The 23,693-nt window shown below is 40.0% G+C and overlaps 1 protein-coding gene across 2 annotated transcripts; it reads left to right on the top strand.

The window, feature by feature from the left end:
• The first annotated feature begins 6,790 nt into the window (after positions 1–6,790).
• Positions 6,791–20,474, top strand: LOC147461634 (uncharacterized). Of its 2 annotated transcripts, none has more exons than XM_086509132.1 (13): positions 6,791–7,081; positions 7,261–7,304; positions 10,181–10,261; positions 10,410–10,517; positions 11,996–12,087; positions 12,175–12,249; positions 12,346–12,415; positions 13,169–13,273; positions 13,364–13,475; positions 13,622–13,684; positions 13,952–14,034; positions 20,102–20,143; positions 20,254–20,474. In XM_086509132.1, exons 1-13 carry the CDS (start codon positions 6,916–6,918, stop codon positions 20,296–20,298), a joined length of 1,086 nt encoding a protein of 361 aa, XP_086365258.1. In that variant the 5' UTR covers positions 6,791–6,915; the 3' UTR covers positions 20,299–20,474. The 2 variants fall into 2 exon arrangements, with proteins under 2 accessions (XP_086365258.1, XP_086365259.1); XM_086509133.1 differs by having other exon boundaries at positions 12,370–12,415.
• The last annotated feature ends 3,219 nt before the right edge of the window (positions 20,475–23,693 follow it).

The following is a 23,693-nucleotide window of genomic DNA, read 5'->3' on the forward strand; positions in this document are numbered from 1 at the left end:
GCATAAAGTTTGGTGTTCTTTTGCTAGAGCTATGCATAAACAATAGATTACGACCTATAGACTGGAGCAAGGCCCACAATGGGTTACAACATTCTTGCAACGTATTTTGAAGTCTCACCCAACGTTTTTTAAGGGAGAAGATGAATTTTCTTTTAAGGTGATTTTATGCCATCAAAGTGGTCCTTACAACATCAAGGTGATTTGAAGTGATTTTATGAGATCATCGCAATTCTTTTTGCTTCTCACACAAATTTTCTCTTATGAAAGTGAACTCTAATCCACAAAATGGTTTTGAATTCATTATAGTTTGTGCCAACTCTCTCACATTGGCTGCTGACTTGCTCTACGAGCACTGAGGTACTCTTTTTCTAAAGTGCATACACTGTTATGATGGCATAAAAATATTCCTACCGATCATCGCTTTGATTTTGAAGAAGGTCTCTTGCCTGCAACCCATCCGTTAATCCTGCCCCCATACAACCTCATATTGATGTTTGCATGACGGATGTCATGGGAGATGAAGGGCTAGCAGATGATCACAGCTTTGTAGATGCAAAAAAATTTAATATCCTAAAGGCACGCTTTGATACATTAGATAGAAAGTACAATGCATTAAATGATAACCTGTGGCAGAGCCGGTCCATCCAATGAGATAGTCACTTGTTACCGGTACTCTTGACTCACATGGCTTAAGAGCATGAAACCGCCAAATTTTTGACGTGAAGAGAAAGACTATAATAAAGACACAGTAAATACTTTTCTCAACAAGTGGGCTGATAATCATCGCATGAGTCAAGTTAGGGATGATGTCCAAGAATTACAAACCAGTTTATCACTTGAAGGCAAGGCCTACAAGTGGTGGATGGCTTATAAGACACCTACTCATCGAAAAACTTGGTAGATGCTGAGACTACCTTTCAGAAAGAATTTCTTCCTTCCAATGAGAAGCAAAGAACTTAGAGAGCCTGGGATAAGTGTAAGCGAAAACATTTCACACTAACCTAGTATATCTCTTTATATAGAGATATAATCCTCAAGCTCGATGGCCTCGATGATTTTCAACAAGTATGTGGTTTTGTTAGTGGACTTAATCCTGAAATTCAAAAGAATGTTGAAATAAGGATCCGAAAACGCTTGACAAGGTGATAAAGCAAGTTCACATTTATGTTGATCCTATTGAGGACCCTGATGATGATAAGACACTGCACCAATCCAATTGTTCACATTCTTCTGCATCAAAGAAATCATGTTCTTTGAGGATGCATGGTTCTATCAAGGGGCACATGGTGCGTATCTTGATTGACGACGGTGCCAGTCATAACTTTCTTAATTAAAATTGGTTAAAAAGTTGAAATTACCATAGTCTCCCAACACTCATAGCTATAAGGTAGAAATGATTCAAGAGAAGAATTTTGAAATCAAAGACATTTTTGTCCACAACATTCCATTGGAAATCCAAGGGCATACGATGCAATTAAGTTTCCATGTAATGAATATGGACCAAGTTGATGTGGTTCTAAGTTTTGAGTGGTTGCATGGGTTAGGACCTTCTTTGAAACAAAGCTATGAGCATAATTCATCATGTTTGATGACCATGGTACACATGTGTTGCTCTTAAGAGAAAAGAATGGGCAACCATCTCCACTCATATGTACTAATGAGCTTTCCAGCTCTCTCATAAAGATGAAATGGAAGAAGTTTTTCTTTGTTATTCCTTGTGTCATTTGTTGCTTAATTCAAAGTTCAATGTGCGTCAAGATGTTTCACAACAAACTTCCTCAACTTTGTAGTCTTCTCTCTCTTCTTCTGCTATGGCTTGTTCAAAATGTGATAATGCTATGAGCACATTTGATGAGAATAAAAATGAGAATATTGTTAACGTCTTACCCCATTACCATATTCAAAAGAAGAGCTGTACTTATTTTTAAAAAAATTGCTTACTCATTCAGTGAATGAGAACCTTTCTCTCTGATTGAAGCTAAATCAAGAAACAATAACCGTCAACATCTTTAGGAATTATTTTAGGAATACAACGATGTATTTCTTGAAGATGTGCCTACATGGGCTACCTCCTGAACGTTTTTCGAATCAGGCTATAGATACTCTTCCTAGTGCTAAGCCTATAGTAAAACCCCTTATCAACTTAGTCAAAATGAAGATGTTGAAGTGGAATGACAGTGATTGACTATCTTAGTCGAGGTTCCATTCGGCTGCGTTCTTTTGTCGACGAGTTATTTGATCAACTCAAAGGAGCATGCTATTGTTCAAAGATAGATCTATGCTCCAAATATCATCAATTTTGTATTAGACGTGCTAATGTTCCCAAGACTGCTTTTTGAACATGGATCCGACATTATGGGGTTTTGGTTATGCCATTTGGATTAACCAATGTTCTAGTTAATTTTACGGTTCACTAATGAATAGCATCTTTCATCTCTATTTGGGTAAATTTTTCATTGTATTTCTCTATGAAATCCTCATTTACAGTGCTTTTGAGGAAGAGCATTTGGAACACCTTCGGGTAGTTTTTGATTTACTCTGAGAACAAAAGGTATATGCCAAGATGAGAAAATGTGATTTTCTTAAGAGAGAAATATAGTATCTTGGCCATATTATATCTTCTTAGGGTTACAAATGGATACGTCTAAGATATACTCTACCCTTAAATGGCCACATTTAAGGATAGAGTCACATTTCTATCCCCATGATGGTATCAATTAAAAGGCCAAGGTAAGTCTTTCCATTGGGTGAAGAGCAACATTGCAGTTTTGACAAACTTAAAACAACTCTTGTTGTAGCTCCTATATTGTCTATTGTCGACCCTACAAAAGGGCCCTTTGTAGTTGAAACAGATGCCAGTGATAGGGCTAGTGGAGCTGTTTTTATTCAAGATGGAAGGCCTATTGCTTTTGAAAGTAAGAATCTTGATAAAGCACAATATAATTATTTTACCTATGAACGAGAATTATATGCTCTCTTTTCTTTATAGAAATTAGAAGTGAGTTCCTTGAATCTCTTAAAGGCAAGTGTGAGCATGATGAGACATACTCTAAAGTGTGCGAGTATGTGTACCGATGGACATAGACATTCTGTGCAACATTTTATATGAATGTCATGATAGTCCAAGTGCAGGGCACCGTGGCATAAGAAAGACTTATGTACTAGTACGACGACACTTTACCTGGCTAGGTTTACATCGCAATGTACAAGACTATGTGTCTCACTGCCAAAAATGTCAAGTTAGCAAATCTAAGCACCTGAAAGCAGGAGGACTCTTGCACCCTTTAGAGATTCCCAATGGGAAGTGGGAAAGCATCTTATGGACTTTATTGTGGGTTGACCTTCTACTACACAAGGTCATGACTCGGTGTGGGTGATTGTAGACAAGTTGACTAAAATGTGTAACTTAGACCTACCAAGTCAACTATTAACAGTCTTGAGCTAGCATGGCTTTTCATGGAGTATGTTTATAGGTTATATAGACTTCCTAGTAGCATAGTAACTGATCGTGATCTTAAGTCTAATAGCCATTTTTTGAGGGTTGTTCTTAAGAGGTTGGGAACTCAACTCAACTTAAGTACTTTAGACCATCCACATGTAGATGGTCAGACTGAGAGAGTCAATCAAGTGCTGGAAGATATGCTACGAGCATATGTCAACAAAAAGCAATCAAATTGGGAAGAGTATCTCCCCATTTTAGAATTCGCTCATAACAATGCTAAGCATGTGACTTCTAAGTTCAGTCCTTTCATGCTTATGTATGGTTTTCAACCCTGTTCACCAATTGCGATGGGGTTGGCAACTGAGAAATCACAACAAGTTAAGGATTTATCAACAAATCATATGGATATGTTACAAATTGCAAGAGAATCAGCTCCATGACGTATCCAATTTTTCATGTGAGTCGTTTACGTCAACACTTTTTACAAGATGACAATGTAGTTGATCAAGGAGTCCTTGTTGACTACATTGAACCTCTGAGTATACCATATGAACTTGAACGCATCATGGATTTCTATGAGTTATGAACACGACATCATGTCCGCCGTCAAGTACTTGTCAAGTGGAAAGATCGACTTGAGGAAGGTGCCACTTAGGAAAACATTAGTGTTCTAAAGAAAATGTTTTCCACTTTTGTATTTGCGGACAAAAAATCGTCCTTAATATCCTAAGGTGGCTACGTGGGCACGACCTCTATAGCAATGCTCTGTCACATTACAAGCATGCAGTAAAGGGGTCTCTTGGGCCATGTGCTATATAAGAGGATGGTTGGGTGGTAATTGGCATGCCTACTTTCCCCGCGTTCTCTCGTTAAGCCATGTCCATTAGTGGGAAACAAGGGCTTGAAGTAGTGTAGAGTTCATTTGGCAAAAGACGACTCGCTTTGATGAACATGATGATGGACAATCAACAACCCTTGTTCAAAATTAGGCAGAGTAGAACCCGAACACCACTGAATAAGACAAGCATCTTTACCAATAGGCTATGGACCATTTTTTTTGTGACAATTGAGTGCGTTACTTGAACCACATTATGCAGTGCATAAAGCACTCCAACCCAACCCTAAAGGAATGGGTGGGGTCATTTTTTGTCCATATCTAATTTAATATAGGCCAAAAACGGAATAGTTTGCTCTTCATTGCTTGTGCATCCCCTATTTTAAGGACCTAATATATGGTAGGTTTCGCACGCATGAGCAAGAAGGGTTTAGGGTGCCTCAGCTATTTTGTAATTTTTGCGCTGAAAAGGCTTTCAGATATGCTGAAAAGGTTGCAAGAGCCTAAGCAGCTCGTCGCCTTATGTGCTTGAAGCTCTAAACGAAGATTTGCTTGAGGCTACTCTACCATTTTTTGGCAGAGTTGGCTTTGTAGGGTAGCGTTTGGAGAGCGACGACAAACGCGAGCTTTGTAGCCAAAAAGAGCTCAACTCAACAACGAGAAGAAAGATTGTGCTTGCAAAAGTTCTCTATAAAGTCCCACTTGTAGCTAGGTAAAGAACAAATAAGAGGGCCTCCATACGTTCGGTCGAAATAAAAGGACATTCACATGGTGCATTTTGAAACACACTCTCGAGAAAAGGGTTGATTGAGAGAAAAAGAGAAGAGAGTGTGTTTCACTTAACTTTTTGCAAATATGCAATAGTTTTCATATTCTCATTAAGGCCCATGTCACACTGGGATAGACAGCCATCCCATTTTTGGAAGACAGGCAGCCAAAGGCTGTCACATTAGGCTATAGAGTAAACAATGCCCATTTCTCCTAGCAAATCAACTGTAGCCAAATGGTAAGGCGTCCGTCTTTCGTACTGACTGACAGGGCTCGAAATGTATGAGCGTCATTCACGCTTACCCTTTTTGCAATTGGCCGCTTCAATAGAAAGTTGGTCGGCCTCTCTTGCCCATCCCTCTGACAAAGGCTCGCGGCCAAGTTTTACCTTTTTCATGGCGAATGGAACAATGCCATCGTCGCATGGCTGTAAACACGCCTTCCAAGTGTGACACGGGCCTAAGTGAAGGCAATTCTTTGTGGCTGAACTTTGAAGTAGTATTCAAGTTTTTTTTGGCCAAATTCTAGTGCACGTGACAAAGAAAGTCACTTTTTCTTTTGGTCAAAGATTCAAGCGTACGCTTGAAATCTTTGCTCGTGGCAATCTTTCTCTTCGAGAAAAGGGGGGAGGGGGGAATTTTTATGGGTCGGGAAGGCTCACATTTTCTTTTCGCCAATCCATAGTGCCACCTTATGAGAACACTCCTGGCTACTATTTTGCCGCCGCTCGTTTGAACCTCGCTTTACAATGACAATCTATATATCTATCTATACTATTATAAAAGGGGGAGGGATCCCGGGTCCCTCCCTTGGACATGTGTCGCTCCCTCCTCAGTCTGACCAGTGTGCTCTGAAACCAGCGCGCTCAATGGGAGAAAGAAAAAGCTTGCGCAAGAGAGAGAAAGAGAGGTGGCTCGGCCTCCGACAATACTAGTAAATATAAGGGAAAATTACCAAAATATCCCTCTAATTTGAGGAAATTCCCAAAATACCCTTGTATCTATTTTGGTTGGATTGTTCAAGATTTTCTAATCTTCATTTGTTTTTGACAATCGAGATCCGTTTTTGAGTGCTTAGCATGTAATTTGTCACCAGTTAACCATAGCAAAAAAGGCAATTATGTCTAAAAATAATGAAGCAATTCATCTCCAAAACCTACGTAATTAACTCAAATTGTAGGTTTAGCATCTTGTACGATAGACAATCACTCTTCTTGTGAAGACCTACATAAAAATTTATTTTTCGAGAAATTTTCTCTCACAAGCAGGGGTATTTTGGGAATTTTGGAAATTTTGAAGGGCATTTTGGGAATTTATGACAAAATATCGGGGGTATTTTGGGAATTTTTGAAATTTGAGGGGTGATTTGGGAATTTCCTCAAATTAGAGGGGTATTTTGGTAATTTTCCCTAAATATAATGGGGGGAGGGATTCCGGCCCCCCTCCCTGTCACGTGGCGACATTTCCTACGTTCGGTATGTGTGCACCTACAGCTCGGGCGAGACAAGGTCTGAGCGAGAGAGAGAGAGAGAGAGAGAGAGAGAGAGAGAGACGGCCTAAGGCAGCTGGCCACACTAGTTGTAATAATTTGTATCCTGATTCCTAATGGCACATGGCCGCAGCTCATCCATAAGTAGTTAACGGGACCAAGGTTTGTCCTTCACCGTAACTGGCGTAAGGGATGACATTGCCCGTGAATTGGCTCCTACTTGTCCTATTCCTATAAGATACAAAGGAAGGTATGGCAGTTGGCATGAGTTGTGGGAAGTGTTTGAGCTAAAGCAGGCGACATAATATAGAGAAGCTTCATAAGTTCAGCTCCTCTGCGCGTGCGTGCGCGTGTATGTGTGTATACTGTGAGAGAGAGAGAGATGGCTCTCCGTTTTCCTTATTGTTCCAACAGTTGTTATATCTTTAGACCAATCGGAAATCATGGGGATCATCCTTCCTCATTGAAACACAAACAAGCTGCGATCAGGTGCTCTTCCGCACGGTCAGCCCGCCGCCCACAGAATGTTCCTGGAGAGTTCTATGTTGGTAAGATATCTCTCTCTCTCTCTCTCTCTCTCTCATTCTCATGCCCACACGCGCGTGTGTGCGCGCACACACACACACACACACACACACACACACACACACACACACACACACACATGCACGTACACACATTATATACTACCTCAGCTCATCCTTGTTGCATTGATTGTTTGTTGCAGATCACACGTGTATCGATTGCGACGTGTGCAGATGGATGGCACCTGTAAGAGGCCCTTATATATTTTCTGTTTGCTTTCTGACACAGAAATCTCAACATTCTGTTAAATGTAAACAGTGGGCTTTTTTGTCAAGCACCCACCCTAATATGTAATTGGCTCTCAGCAATCTTGAGATTCTTGTAATGGGCATAGTAAACTTGAGGTTCTTAGCAGTACAGAGTGAGGCCGATGCTAGCAGCTAGGCTAGTGTGGGCCATTAGGCCACCATTATATAGCTTGACCTCCTGTGCTATACACAAGAAGATTTAGAATTTTCTCATGTAGGAAAACGGAGTCTTTTCCAGTGCTTTTCATACAATGAATAACATCATGAGCTTCTGCTCGAGAGGCACCACATACCTAGCTAGGTACGATTGGGGGCAGGGGACCACCGGCCTCCCGACCAGGCCGGCGGTCCCCTGCCCCCAATCGTACCTAGCTAGGCATGCGGTGCCTCCCTCACAGAAGCTCATGATGTTGAGGTAAGTCACAATGTGGGAATTATTGTGAGAATTTGTGCAAAACTTCTTGTGAGCTAATACAAAGATAAGGCTTGCGCTAGAATTATGGTTGTATATACAACCTAGAGGAAAAAACCTCTGAGTGAGGGAACAAAGTGCCCCGGCAGCCATACATGTCCAACTACCTTGACGTGTTTTTTATTTAACCCTATGGTCAAGTACTCATACCCAAGCTCCTTACCTCTCCTCTGGAAACTCTTGTGTTCAATTCAAGAAAAGAGGTGCTGAGATTAAATGGATTAAAATTAAAATTAGGATGTCAGGGGACATTGAGCTACCCGGATGTATTGCCTATCAACTACTTACTCTAGAGATGTAGGGCAAACTCAACCATAATGAAGCCTAGCTCTAAAAAAAGCATCGAATAGGAAGTATTCAAGCGCTTTAAAGGTAGTTTTGATAAGGGCAGCGCACCACTAAACATCAGAAGAATGCACACAATATCAACTGATCATAAGTACTCCCTATTTAATTCTTCTTTTGGTACTAGACTTCAATATGTCACTAGGCAATGATAGAAACTCAGGATGCAGATATTTCTATTGATGTATGCTCGTGTCTGAATGCTCGTACCCACTATTAAGCACTAACAAAGTTAGTGGGAATGTCATAGTATGTAGTCAATACCATGCATGATGGAGCTAATGCTCGTACCCACTATTAAGCAATGACAAAGTTAGTGGGAATGTCATAGTGAATACCATGCATGATGGAGCTAATGGCTATTTCGCCTTATGAATGACTACAACGAGTCTTCATCTTGCACTTTGCATTAAAGGTGAATGTGGGTCATCTGGCAAGTCACCAGGTGGATGATCAACGGTGACAACATTGGAGAATTATCAAAAGTAGCTTTTGTAGGAGCTTTCATGTAGAAGAAGAATTTTTCACTTGGAGGTATATGGCAAAACATTGTCCATGGTAAAGGTGCAATTGCAATCTTGAAGGACTTGGAAGCTTTTTGCCAGAAGATAAGGTTATGAATTTGATACCTCCTCGTATAGGTGACGAGTTTAGCATTGCTCTCTACTATTGAGAAGAAGACATGAAGTTGTTTGAGAGCTTTTGAGTGCTTAGACACTACAACACGTCGCACAAAAATCGGCGAGACAAGCTTTCTTTTAAAAGTAAAATACGTTGGAATAAGCATCGTAATACATTGCCAGTTTGGTAGGTGTCGGATTTAATACATTCATGGAATTGAATATCTGAAAATGCTTATGATGATTTGGTTGATTGATCCTCCAAGGTTAATGCAAGAGATCATACCTCTGTGGAGCATTAGCAACTTACCTTTGTTCACAATTTAAAAGGTTTGGCTCAGCACATGGTTTTCTAAAGCATTGTAACCGTTTGACCTTTGTTTAGGCTTTGAGCACATGACCTGACGTCAAGGTAAGAAATTAAGTGAAGCATTTCTATAACAAAATTATGGAGAGGTGGGAATTACCATAATTTTGGTGTCGTCGATCCAAGTATTTATGGGTGCTAATAAATCAGTAAGGGTGGCTACAATGTAAGTGGAATTTTTTACTGTGGTTATTGAGGGGCTCATAATGTAAGGACGGCATTATCGACATCCATATGCATTTTCTTACCGTGCAGAAGGTTGTGGCTTCTGCAAGAGCCCTACCTTGTATTCACAAACTAATGGAGGTCAATTCAAAATCATTGTCTGTGTCTTTTCAACATACTTCAAAGGTTTGAGAAGGCCTTTTGGGTCATGTGTACACATTGATAAATGTTGAAAACTTTAAGTCTTCCAGAAGCATGAATGTGTTGATTTTAGCTAAGGGAAGGGAAATTCATTGGCACTCAGCTACTGGCGGTGAGCAAAAGCGGAAGTTATGAGTATAACCCCTTCAGTTCTTCCTTTGAACAAACCAAAATGGTCTTGCTCTTTTCTTTTGCACCCTTAGTTGAGCTTTAGAGCATATCTCTGTGTATGGTGGAGTGTATCAATAAACTTTTGTAGGTCTTTTGGGGAAAAAACATCATCCTGCTTGTTTGCCCTGATACTTTGGGTAGAGCTGAATTCTAGAAAGATTGTATTAAGGTTCTTTAGAGGCCAACTTAACTGTTTGGACAGATCAGATACAACTCGTTAAATTTTCTTCTAGGCATCCATGTCATAAAGACATAAAAACCAAAAATGAAAATACAGTGCTTCTGGAAAACCTGTCAGGAATCCTAGGGAGTATAATTACAATGAGTTCATTACAAATTAAGGATGAAGATAGCTATATCTTGGGGTAGTACTCTCTGATGGTTGCTTTTTCTCCCTTGTATATTACCCACTTGACTTGCTTCCTTGCCTCTTTCATGAATTTAGTGTGACTCCTTGGTTGTTGTGTGAGCAGAATTCTTTTACGAGAGTGGAAAGTCAGTCCGCAGTATACAACCAACCCAGCACATCTACTCAGAGGGTGGCTGCATTACAGGTTGGCAGATAATATATAAAACAACAGGCTGTGGATTTTCTTTCGGATTTCTTCATTTTGGGCAATTTTACAGCATGTAGAAATTTTCATACTTTCAAAATTCACATGAGCTAAGCATGATTCTTTTGCTTTTTGAAACAAAATTCAGGCACTCTTATCATGCCCGACGGCATCCATCCACACAGAGACTCCCCCAGCAGACATATTACAAGCCCATTCCACATTTCCCATCCCCATTCACGAGGACTCTCTACCTGTAAGTATTATTCTTTTAATATATGGTTGGTGTGTTTTAGCTTGTGGCTGAGAGTACACATGGCTGAGAAAGGTGAGATGATCACATACACATGGCTGAGAGATAAATTAAAGATTGTGTTTTATATTTTGGAAAAGAAAATTCTTTAATGATTTCTATGCCTTTTTTACTAAGTAAGCCTAGGAAATCCTAGGTGATCTTAGTCTAGCACATATAGGAGTCTATTGCAGGATCTACATGACCAGACAAATTCATCAGATACATGCAGATCATGCATAACTCTTTGGTATACGATGAGTATACTAGTCATAGTCAAGTATCTTTATATATGCAGTAGGATTCTCCTATGCCAACATTGGTGCATCATCATGCCCAGTCGGATTCACAGAGGGTTACCGTATGGTGATACGTGAGTGTAAGGGAGGGAGGTTTATCTAAGGGAGAAAAGGTGAATTTTACAAAGAATGGTCATGTATAAAGGGGTCAAAAAGGGACATTTTGATTTGATGCTCGCACGTGACGTCCCATTATATTACTAGTGAGTTGCCCGGGCTTTGTGCTCACCTTCAATGTACTCCCAACAACATCAACATGTAGCTTAGAGCATGCAGGTTCCATGTATACTGTCTTGTGTAGATTGGATTTGGGAAGCATGAAATGTGCACCAGTGACCTTCAAATAATCATTTCATTTTTGGAGGTACTTCGGCACTTGGTCACTTTGGCATGGCAAATGTGAGTCCGAATGGCATTTTGGCTGGTATGAAAGAAGGTCTTGGTGCACTTTTTAAGGCATGTGGACACTGGCTTTTTGCTGCATTTTTCTTGGAGAAGTTTTGACACCATCACCTCTGTGTGTGTTTGTGAGTAGAGGTGGGCCGGTACCCCATTGGCACCACCTTCATACTCCTCCATCAGCTTGTGTTTTGCAGCAGGCAAGTAGCCCCTTTTTTTTAACTAGTGGGTATAAAAAGAGTTCCTCATAGAGGCAATTCAACCCTAGTCATATGCCATTGGAGCGACGTTTGGATGATTATGGAGACTATTTTGATTTTGGGGAGAGGTTCATCGAAGACCATTACACCATTGTATGTCTTGTCCATCATCATTCATGCAATGAGAGAGCAATGGTTAGGCCGTTTTCAAAGTCTCTTGCACTTCCAAGTGAAGGAGCTTTCTCTATGAAGGAACCAATCAAAGAAGAGATTGTTGATAAGGGATTGTTGAGTGTGGGATAACTAGTCTTGCTCACCACCAATCATACTGCACTCAACTTTGTGTGTGTGTGTGTGAGTGAGCACGCGCGCGGTGCACATGCGCGCTTGTGCATTTGTGGGCACTGCCCTCAACAAAGGGCAAAGCATATAGCAATGATTAGGCTCTAATGGAATCTAACAAAAAGATGAAGTGATCAGGTGTACATATTTGAAAAAGCCTAACAGAAAATTTGACATCAAGCTTGTATTCACTACAATGCAGGGAGTGTACCACTGTGGATATCATTCTAAAAAATCTTTTGCAGCTGCCTCATATTTCATTAAAAGACCAGGTGGTAACATACTTGTTGACAGGTAACTATCTTTGTAGGTCTTGGACACAATTCAATGTTGGAGACCAGTAAATTGTTTAACACATTGTGTGTTTATGTTACAACCTAGTCCCCGGTATTCAGAGCGTTTGGCGCAAAACCTACAGGAATTGGGTGGAGTCGATTATTTTTTTCTCACTCATAAGTATGAAATGACATCTTTGTTAACTCATAGGTTTTTGAATTTGTTTGAGATATTTGTGCTTTTTTTTAGTGTCTTAAGTGAGATTTTGACTCACAGGGATGATGTTGCCGATCATGATAGGTGGCAGAAGCGATTCAATTGTCCTCGGATACTACATGAACAGGAGGTAGGTTACCTTTATTGAATAGCTCTATGTGAAATGGCATTGCAGCATCCCCTAGAAAGCTGCATAATCTTTGGATTGTTTACATTCTTTGTATAGCTTGTTTTGCAATTTGATTCAAGTTACATGAAGTTTCAAGAAAATTAGTATATTGTTGGTAAATCTAAGGGATGATCACCAAAATACCCCTGAAATCGTGAAAATTCCCAAAATACCCCTCAAATTTCAAAATGCTCTCGAATTTTGCTAGTGAATTCCCAAAATACCTTTTGTTAATCTCGCAAACATCTTGAAAGACATTTTTCGGTTCACTGTTCATAGCAAAATTGGCTCTCTCTCAATTTACAAGATGATATTTTGCCTCTACTTGTGAGCTCATTGGTGACAATTTTTGTCCGAGACACTTAATCTCTTGTGTCAAAAAGAACAAATCATGCAAAAATTGGAGCAATCCATCCAAATTTGGTACAAGGGTATTTTTGAAATTTGAGGGCTATATTGGGAATTTTGACAAATTTTTGGGTTATTTTGGTAATTTTTCTAAATTTAAACAGTGGTGCGGATGTGCTTTCAGAATGCAAATAGAGAAATTGCTGTATAGTGAACAAGAAATGCACATCTCAAAGTGCAATATATACTCGGATTTTGATGTCTCATATTAGTTCAACATATATTTGGATTTTGATGCCTCACGGCTCCGCATATACTTGGATTTTGATGTGTAATTGTGTTTGCCTTTGCATTCCTTAATACAAGGTCACTGCTGACACGGCGGGTGTAGAGATAAAGCTAAAAGGAAAGGGTCCATGGGATTTTCTCGGCCCAGACATCGACCTACTGTTTTTTCCTGGCCATACAGAGGTTTCAGTTTTTTATCTGTATAGTGCTATTGTCCTCAAGAAACAGCACCTACTTTTGTTGTATGTTTGCTAATTGGTTTCCCTCTTTCAGGCGAGTGTTTGCCTTCATTTGAAGCCTCTCAAAGTGTTATTCAGCGGTGATTCCATTGCAAATATTCCACAAGGATACTTACATGTTGATCCAAACTTTAACTGGTATTCAGGTATTTTTATAGATATGGTCTCAAATTTGAACATTGCGATAGCACGATCATCATGTGCATGACAAGCTTTTGCAAGCATACCAATCTAGTTTGCATGCACATGATCCTTTTTCCACTTGTTGAATACATTTGTTTTACATGCACAGTGGATATTCAGATGGAAAGTATCAAAACCCTTCTCCCCCTTGATTTCTTGTGGATATTACCAGGTAAGTCATTATAATGTTTGTGTGTGTGTGCGCCTCTCGAGGAGGTCATCTAAAATATTTGGACCTATTATGTGGGATCAATAGAAAGGTCACATTTTTGTTGAAAGAGGGATATCTTTTAAGAAACCTAGGAAAAGGGTGTCTTAACTTAGAAAATTCACAGATAAGGGATCTTTATAATACCCCACGAACGCACATGATAGAGTATATTTACATATAGTAGTTTACACATAGTTTTACGCATAGTTTTATTTTTGTTTGTTGCAGGTCATGGCAGGCGTGCCAAATACAATAATGTGGAAGAAAAGAACAAAGCCATCAATGACTTGCTTGATAGTGTATATGTGAGGGTATGATCAGTTATTTAATGTATAAGTACAAATTACTGGAAGACAATGCAAAGATACCAATTCTACGTTATTAAAGTCCTAGAATGAGTAAGGCAACTGATCAATGAATAGCCAACCACTCCCATACACAAGGAAGATTTAGAAATTTTCTCATGTAGGAAAACAAGTCTTTTTCAGTGTTTTTCATACAATGCATAACATCATGAACTTATGCTCGAGAGGCACCGCATACCTAGTTAGGTACGATTGGGGGCAGGGGACCGCCAGCCCGGTGGGGGGGCCGGGGGTCCCCTGCCCCCAATCGTACCTAGCTAGGTATACGGTGCCTCCCTCACAGAAGCTCATGATGTTGAGGTAAGTCACAATGTGGGAATTATTGTGAGAATTTATTCAAAACTTCTTGTGATAGAGAGCATGATTCTGATCCCAAAATCATTGTAGATCTTCCCCTTTCCCATACATGACTTTTGGCTTGGACTCATGATTTCTGAACTCAGCACATTACTACATTTGTATTGTATATAAGATTGCTCCATCTCCCCATATGATCATTGTGTATTTGACTAGTCTCATAGGCCATTTTGGCATTTTAGTAATTTTTTTATTGAATGATTAAATTACAAAAATGGCCACTGGACCAGCTATACATATATGTTCATGGAGTCTGCAAGTACTCTCTCTCTCTCTCTCGTCGGCTAGATCTTTAAAGTCTCTTGGGATAGTTTCCTACGACGTTAAAACTCTCTTCTTCTTCTTCTTCTTCTTCTCTCTCTCGCGCTCAACTCTCGTTGGATAGATCTTTGAGGTCTCTTGGGATAGTTTCTTACGACGTTAAAATCCTCTTCTTCTTCTTCTTCTTCTTCTCTCTCTCTCTCTCTCTCTCTCTCTCTCTCTCTCTCTCTCTCCTTCCTTGTGACACACCCATAAACTCTGTGACACATCAGCATCATAGCGTAGACACTTTACTTTGGTTGTATCCAATGTTCGGGAAAAATGTGTCTCAGCTTAATATCGTCTCGTTTTCAATTTCAAAATGGCCGGTTGAGGGCAAGGGGAAAAGGAGAAATTCCGCCCCAAAATAGAGAAAAATAGTGTAAAGACCCGAAAAATGACCTAATTTTCTAAAATTTCCTCTTAACAAAATCAAGAAATTGAATTTTGTATGTTTGGAAAAACGATTGTTCCCTATCACTGGTTGTATCTTATGACATCTCTAGATGACACCCACACATTGTATATGATTTTTCTTTAAGGCAAGGTCTCTTCTTGTTCTCTTTGGCTTCTACGAGACATTATTGATGCCGATGTAGTTATATGCTACTGACATTGTACTCAGATCAGACTCACCAAAGGGGCTACAAAAACATTTGAATGCATTACAAGCCTATTGCACAGATAAGAGATATCAAGGTGAATTTGTAGAGACATAACACATTGGTAGGCAATCACATGCTCTTGAGCTAGAACTCTAGGAAGGCTTGACAACTCTTTAGAGAGCACTCACCCTAGTCGGTCATTACTTGTACACAGACATGGGCACAAACAATATGCATCTTCTCTATACATAGTAGTAGAGCAGTTACGGGCCCCATCCTCCCACTTCTACTTTCTTGACAACAAAGATGGCCATTGACAGATTGTGTCACAAACTGCTGACGTGTCAAGCTACTAAAGACTTGGCAGGTTCGGGCTCTCCGAGCTTAATTCTAGCTGGCCGAGGGGCCTAAACCCTAAGAGAAGAAGCAGCAAAAGCAACAGAAGAAGTTTTACCAACTTGCAAAGCCTTGCCGAGTGGCCTAAGTTTTAAAAATAGTTCCCGCCAACTTATGGGACCCGTCCAATGGGGGCCCAGGTTCCTAGGGCCTTAAAACATTAAGTACAAATGAATTGTGTAGAGCATATGGCAAAGTCAATGACTTGAAAGTCCTCATTTTTTTTGACCCAGGAGCTACTGAAAATTTCATCCATCCAGAATTCCTAAAGTAGATGAACTTTGATTATGATTCATACGGTGGCGAACGCTAACTACCGGACAAACTCAAAAAGTGGTACCGCTCATTGGGGCTCTTTCAATGACTATCCATAGGGAATTCATGGAAAAGCTGATTTCCACATCCCCAAAGGGTTGTTGTAGTGGTAAGGCTTTGGCCTCTCAACCTACAGGTTGTGGGTTTAAATCCCCCATTCGGTCACACTCTAGAGGGACACCTTGTGCTCACCTGGTGTTCACGTTGCTAGGGCTCTTGCCCTTGGACACTCGAGTGCATCCTCCTCCTGGGGTGGGTCACCTAAGGAGGAGGTTCCTAGTTGGTTGCTACAAGTTCTCTCCGTCATTTCTAGCACACGATGCATCAATTAGGTGGCCATGGTGATGCTTGCGCGTGGCTCTTTCCCGATGGTACGCGGCCCTTGTCTGACCATGTAGCATGGCTAATATTTGGAAGGGATAAGCACCTTCCCCTGTGGGCCCTCTGGTGTATCGGAAAAAAAAGCTCTTTCCCGATGGTGCACAGCCCTTGTCCGACCATGTAGCGTGGCTAATATTTGGAAGGGATAAGCACCTTCCCCTGTGGGCCCTTTGGTGTGTCTAAAAAAAAAGTTGATTTCCACATCATGAAGTTAGGCAATTGCAATGTTCTCTTGGGTATGCATTTGCACGACAAGAATGACGCGACACTCCATATACAGAACCATACAATTACCTTGATGCATAAAGATAAGCTAGTCGTCCTCAAAGTTCGGCTATCCAAAGAAAGACCCAAATGAATTTTCTAGTTGATTAGTCACTTTTGAACTTTGTTTGAGAAAATATTGTTTGAAATTTGTTTGAAATGGATTGTATCTGTTTTAAACTTGTCTTGGTGATGATCTGCATTGTGTGCCTCTGGTTTTAATACTGATTTCAATGATTGGTGATTTACTCTCGGGTGGAGTAGTGACAAATGTTGTTTGCTAATGTCTGACCCTCGGAACGACATAGACGGGATGTCTGGGAAGCGTTTCGTTGTATGCTTGAAAACCTCGATACGACGTAGACGGGATGTCTGGGGAGCGTTTCATTGTACGTTGGAAAACCTCTGAGCGATGCAAACGGGATGTCTGGGGAGCGTTTAGTTGTATGCTTGAAACCTCCAAGCGACGCAGCTACGGTCTGGGGAGCGTTTGGTTATATCAGTCCTCTGAGCTCATGGTCAAGATCGCTCTAGGTTATTTGCGGTGGGAGTGACGAGGTAGTTGTTGAGTAGCTTCATACCACATACCATCTATCTCGGGGGAGTGCTTAGTGGCATTGTTTGTTGTGTCTTGTAACATGCATATGTGAGCATTTGTGTTGCATAGTGATGTGCCAACCAATGAATATTCTTCATTGGGTGAGATTGCTTGGCTATGTAATTTTAGTGCATCGAGACACCATGGACGATTACTCTTCTTTCAAGAAGGGGGAATGTCACAAACTGCTAACGTGTCAAGCCATTGAGGACCCAACGGGTTCGACCGAGCTCTCCGCATAGAAGTTTTACCAACTTGCAAAGCCTTGCCGAGTGGTCTAAGTTTAAAGAAGAGTTCCCACCAACTTATGGGACCCCCTTCGATGGGGGCCCAAGTTCCTAGGACCTTAAAACATTAAAATAATGCAGTACACACACACCAAAAAGGCTTGCAATCAGATGATGACATGGCACAGGCTGTACGAACTGATCCCACCCAAATCGCGTTGACATGCCACGTGGCAATAATACATATTTTTGTGTTTGGTGCTACAAGATGATGACGTGGTAGTGTACAAAAATCCCTGTTTTACTCTGTTTTTACAATGGCAGGTTTTAGGTGAGGAGCTTTTGGAGGTAAGATGCTTTTGAGTTTGGAGCTTTTTACTGTAAACGGCTTTTCATGGCCTAGGGCCTTAAATAATGGGCTTAGGATCCATTCTCTAGCACGTCTCCACGTGGAAGTGCAAAGCAACGGGTTTCGGAGTTATACTGAGTTGTAGCAATATAAAGAAATATCGTACGGGGCACTAGGGTTTGGGGCCAGTGCTCTCTTGGGGTGAAACCGCTACTCCGCGTCTTGTGTGTCATGCATCTCTTTTAGTTTAATGTTATTTGAAGCGCTTAAGAATTTGCCTCATTCGTTATTTTCCATTGGCATACGACACCCTCCCGTTGTAGATTGCACATGGGAAGGGCACGGTATACAGGCAAAGCACTTCATACATAGGAAAGATCATGTTGTTGGTTTGTTGGCCTTCATGTTCAATGTGAGGGGTTTCGTGAGACTTGGAGTATGTCTATGATTCTAGCACTACTCAAGTTTGGAGATCCAACCCTGCTATCTAACTAAAGCAATACTATCATGATTGACCACTCATTGGCTTAGCTATATGCATCTATATGAGTTGAGTAGATAGGCATATGTACAAGCTTCAAGGAAAGCTGGATTCAGGAGGAGATTCTCTACACTTGTTCATATCTTCACGCTTAGAGCAATCATTGAAAGTAGAGCAAGCAGGTATATAAGCTTCAAGGAAAGCTGGATTCAGGATGGGATTCTGTACACTTGATCATATCTTCACGCTTAGAGAAATCATTGAAAGCAGAGCACATGGGAGGAGGATTTATTATAGCTTTGTGGATTTTTGCAAGGCCTTTGACACAATCCCGAGAGCCAGATTCACACGAAGACTACATGACTTGGGAATCCCACGAGGGCTTGTATGGGATATCATTGCACTCTATCAGACAAGACAATAGACTATCTTTCAGAGCTTGTTCACTTTACTCTTGGGGTGAACTAGGGATGTCCATTTTCTCCGACTTCGTTTGGATTTTATATTGATGATATTTCTTACTATATTGAGATTGCAGGGGATAGGGGGGCGCACCTCTATTGCTTTATGCCGATGTTAGTGTGCATGCACAATTTTTCCAACAACGTCATGTAGACCTCTCCTTAAAGAGGCATAGATAGACCTAAATAAGGAGAAAGATATTTTGACAACACAATTCATGGAGAACAATCTAGAAATCACACAGCTTCTTTAAGTGTCCCAAACACCTCCAATGTCATAAGCAAGAATAGAACAAAATTTTAATCATCTTAGCCAAGAATTTTAGAACTTAACACAATGAGTAAATCCCCCGCTTGTCCAAGGGACACATATAAGTCACCTGGTCGTCCATCCAGAGTTAGTCCCCATATCAGACTCCCATGTGACTTCATCCTCTCAATGCCGAATTGGCTGCAAAATTTTCGATGGATGGAGTCACTTCTATACGTTGACATATAGAATCGATTCCATCCATCAAAAGCTGCCACACGTAGGTGTGTGGCCACTATTACCATCTGATTTGCTTAATTAGACTAATGCAAAATAGTAGTCAATGTGCAAATTGTTCTATTTTTTTTTCACAAGGTGTATACTATAGGTTTGGGATAGCCAATGAATACAAATTCAAGCAAACTCGACAAAGCACTCTTATCCAATAAAAAAACATATTCACTACTTGAGAAGCACATTGTAAACATCATCCCTCACAACATTAAACATTGGATAGATAAAAAATGTAATTTTGAGTAAAATTAGCATTGTATATATTCAAGGTTTGTTAAAGAATATAAGTTTCAATTACAAATTCACGTCTCGTAAATTTGTGACATCTTATATCGAGTCTATACAATCATTGTTCTGCTCTATCTCTTTCCATCGTCTGTTCTAGTTTGTTGAATTGTTTATATCTGCCATGAGGTTCCCTTGGATCTCTACTATTGTATATCGCACTAAGCCAATGTTGAACTCATTTTCATATACCCAACTAGGTATTTCTTTCTCGTAGCCAACGCTTTTGATATGATGCAATATCTTTTCATTGGAGAACATGTAAACTATTTTTTTTAGCTATGTCTGCTAATAATATGCTGCAAATTGTGCTATGAATGTACGTGTGCATACTCCAATTTCTCTTGGAGCTCAAATTTGTTGCACATTGTGTCAGCACTTGCATTGCAAGTGGATGAAGAGTTAAGTAATGTTGCTCACCATTGTTCATCATCCACCAATTCCATGCAGGTTGCTCCTTTGCCATCGATTGAACAAAATCATTTACAAAAGGTACTTTCTTTAATTTGAATGCACTTAGCTCTTTGATGCAATTGATACTATATTGATGACCTAAGAAAAATCCTTAACCACTTTTATATTTGACATTTGTTTTATAACAGGCATCACTACATGGTATGCATCCATTACACTCTTCCACCAAGTAGGCTTTTTATGGATCCTTGCAAACTCGCAACCTTCTCTTTGACTCGTTCAGACTGATCAAGTTGCCATTCATTAAATGTCATACAACTGAAAGTGTCAACCAATATTTTAGCACCAAGTTTAAACTTTGTGTATTGCAACCATTAACATAAATGTGTGAAAAGCATCTTTTACTGTATTATCACCATTGCATTGTCCATGACTACTTGAACGACATGTTCAACGCCTATTATTTTGATTACATTGGTCAACACACTAGCAATATAAAGACCACTCTTAATAGCACCAAAACTGTAAATAGATTTTATGAATGTCTCTCCTCTTAGACACACTAACATAACATTGATCAATGGTCTTTTTTGAATATTAGACCAACCATCACTTACAATTGCGCATCTTGAGAGTGATATATTGCTTAGGATAATTCTAGAAACACGCTTTTTGACTTTGACATAACATTTTTCCAAGAGATCATTTCGTATCATGTGATACGCAGGGGCTAAAAATCATGGACTACCCTCACCAATCTTCTTCCATGCATGTTTTCAATGATAGCTCTCAACCATGACTAACGCACTTGTTCTTTGCAAGTGCAAGTTGTGCCTCTTTTAACGTATGAGTTCAAAAGCTTTGGTGCAAAGATCTTTGTTGCATTTGTCCATGTCTAAACCTCATTGTCACGTTTGGAAGAAACACTTTTGAGCATTGTGTCTCAATGTCGCTCATTCCATCAACTATGCATCACCCAATACTCCATTTCACAATACTATGGAAAGAATCTCCCACTATCAATGCATCCATTGTTGGAAATTGAATGAGTGCTTTATTTTCACACACAAATCATTGACACCAATACAATGCCTTCCCAAATAAGCATACTAGAACAATATGCGTTTGGGTCTATCTCACATACAATCGCAATGGAAACCTTTTGTGTAGCTACAAACATGCATACTCTATCACCATGATTAAAATTCATACCTGCAAGAAGATTTCAACAAATATTCGTAAAACAAACCATCACAAAGTATTTGGAAAATTACACGGCAAGTGTGTCAGTACGAAGCTTTGTACTTGTACATTGACCATCTTATGGTCATAGGGTGCTTTGTTTTTTATATCATTGAAGAATAGAAAAATGACATACTATGGCCCTAGGGCCAGAGGGTGTTCTGTGTTGCTACAACAACGGGCACCTACATTGCCTTGGGAGGGTAAAATATTCAAGCTTTGTAGATTATTCATGGAGATTATGTGTGCATCCTATGGGCCTAGGGTCAAAGGGTTCTATATGTAAGTGTGAGAAGTGCCCCACATAGCTCAAAAGGTGAGAAAAAAGGATACCATATGGCCTAAGGGCTATATGTTGGTGTGGCAAAGGAAACCTTTAAAGCCCAACAATCATCACAAGGGGCATCTTATGGCCTTAGGGACATAGGTTTTTGAAGGTGTTTTATGAAGAGCACATATAGATTACTCAAGGTTACCTCACACTTAGTATATATGTAGGTGGTTTTTGATGAGTATATACATCCTATGACCTTACAACCATAGTGTATGATATGTAGATGTTTCATGACAAGTATAAATGCATCCTATGGCCTGAGGGCCATGGATGCTATATGTAGGTGTTTCATGATGAGTATATGTACACCCTATGAACTTAGAGCCATAGGGTGCTATATGTAGGTGTTTCATGATGAATACATATACTTCCTATGGACTCATGGCCATAGGATGCTATATAAAGGTGTTTCATGATAAGTATACATATATCATATGGCCTTAGGGCTATATTATGCTTTATGTAGGTGGTTTGTGTTGAGTATATATACATCCTATGGTCTTAGGGCCATATGGCACTATATGTAGGTGTTTCATGATAAGTGTATATACATCCTATGACCTTAGGACCATATGATGTTAGATGTAAGTGTTTTTTGATAAGTATATATAGACCTTATAGACTTAGGACCATAGGGTTCTATATATCGGTGTTTTGCATTGATCATATATACATCCTATGGCCTTAGGGACATAGGATGCTATATGTAGGTGTTTCATGGTGAGTATGTAAGCATACTATGGTCTTAGGGCCATAGGATGGTGTACATAGGTGTTTGTGTTGAGTATATTTACATTCTATGGCCTTATGTGGGATGGGTGTCTAACCTCACTCCCCCTATTTTATTGCAGATTTAGCGAGAACCACGATTAAATTGTCAATCCATGGGACGAAGCTGACTCGACTAGTACATACAGGCTACACGAGGTTGTCAATCTTTTGAAAAACAACAAACAACTTGCATCTAACTCAAGCTACACTCAAGTGACTGAAATCACCAAAAGCCAATCGCTCATCGGCAAACAAATCACATCCATTACAACATCAAATGACATCCAAATATAACGAAACTTCTAAGACAAGTTTATAAGACCTAAGCACACATGCTTATGGTCTCAATCCCACTTTAGGTCAAGTGTAAAAATTGCGATTGTTAACAGCAGTGGATTTTTGACCTAGTTGATTTTGACCCAGAATGCACCTAAGCAATGATGCCCCAATATCCCGCCTATACTTAGTTTTTTATTTTGAAGTGTAATTTCCTACTTATGATGAAATTAGGCCGCAGGGCGGCGACGCCAAAAGCTACAAAATACCATGAAATGCTTATGTCAATGCGTAGAGCTCTTACCTGCGGTTGCAATGCTACAGACGCGACTGCAATGTGACAACCGGAGAGGGAGTAGGAAGCGCGAGAAGGAGAGAAGTGAGCACCGTTAGCTCAAGCTGTGTATTTCATTATCCAAAACTTGAAAATAACTTACAAAATTTGGCTTTTATACCTTAGTCAAGGTTTTTGGTGGTCAAAACTAATAATCTAGGAGCTCTAACTAAAGATGGTCAAAACTAATAAGCTGGGAGCTCTAACTAAAGATGGGTAAAGACAGGTTGATACAATCTGGAAGCTTGTAGCCCCGGCTCATCAATTATGAAGTTTATCCGTAAATAAGGAGTTACAAAATAATAAGTGTCAATGAGAGCTCCAAAAAATGGTATCCGAGTTAGCTTGCTGCTAACATTCCCCCCTTGTAAGACATGCCACCCTATGGCCCTAGGGCAATAGGATCCCCCAAAATCATTTGGGCTACCTTACATCCTTAGATCCATACGATGCCAACATAGAATCTCTAGAAAGGCACATAAGCCACCCAAGGTCATTTGGGCTACCCTACGGCCTTAAGGCCTAAAATTTGCATTCAAGCTCAATTCAGCCTCCGTTTCCACTAAAAATAGTACTCTGTAAGCAATTTATTCCTTTTCTGTAGAATTTGTGTCAATGAAATTTTCTACAGAACATATCTATTATAGTCTTATTTTGGTTGTGCTATATAG

Source organism: Adiantum capillus-veneris, chromosome 3, assembly GCF_014529385.1.
Source record: "Adiantum capillus-veneris isolate H3 chromosome 3, ASM1452938v2, whole genome shotgun sequence".
Taxonomy (NCBI): domain Eukaryota; kingdom Viridiplantae; phylum Streptophyta; class Polypodiopsida; order Polypodiales; family Pteridaceae; genus Adiantum; species Adiantum capillus-veneris.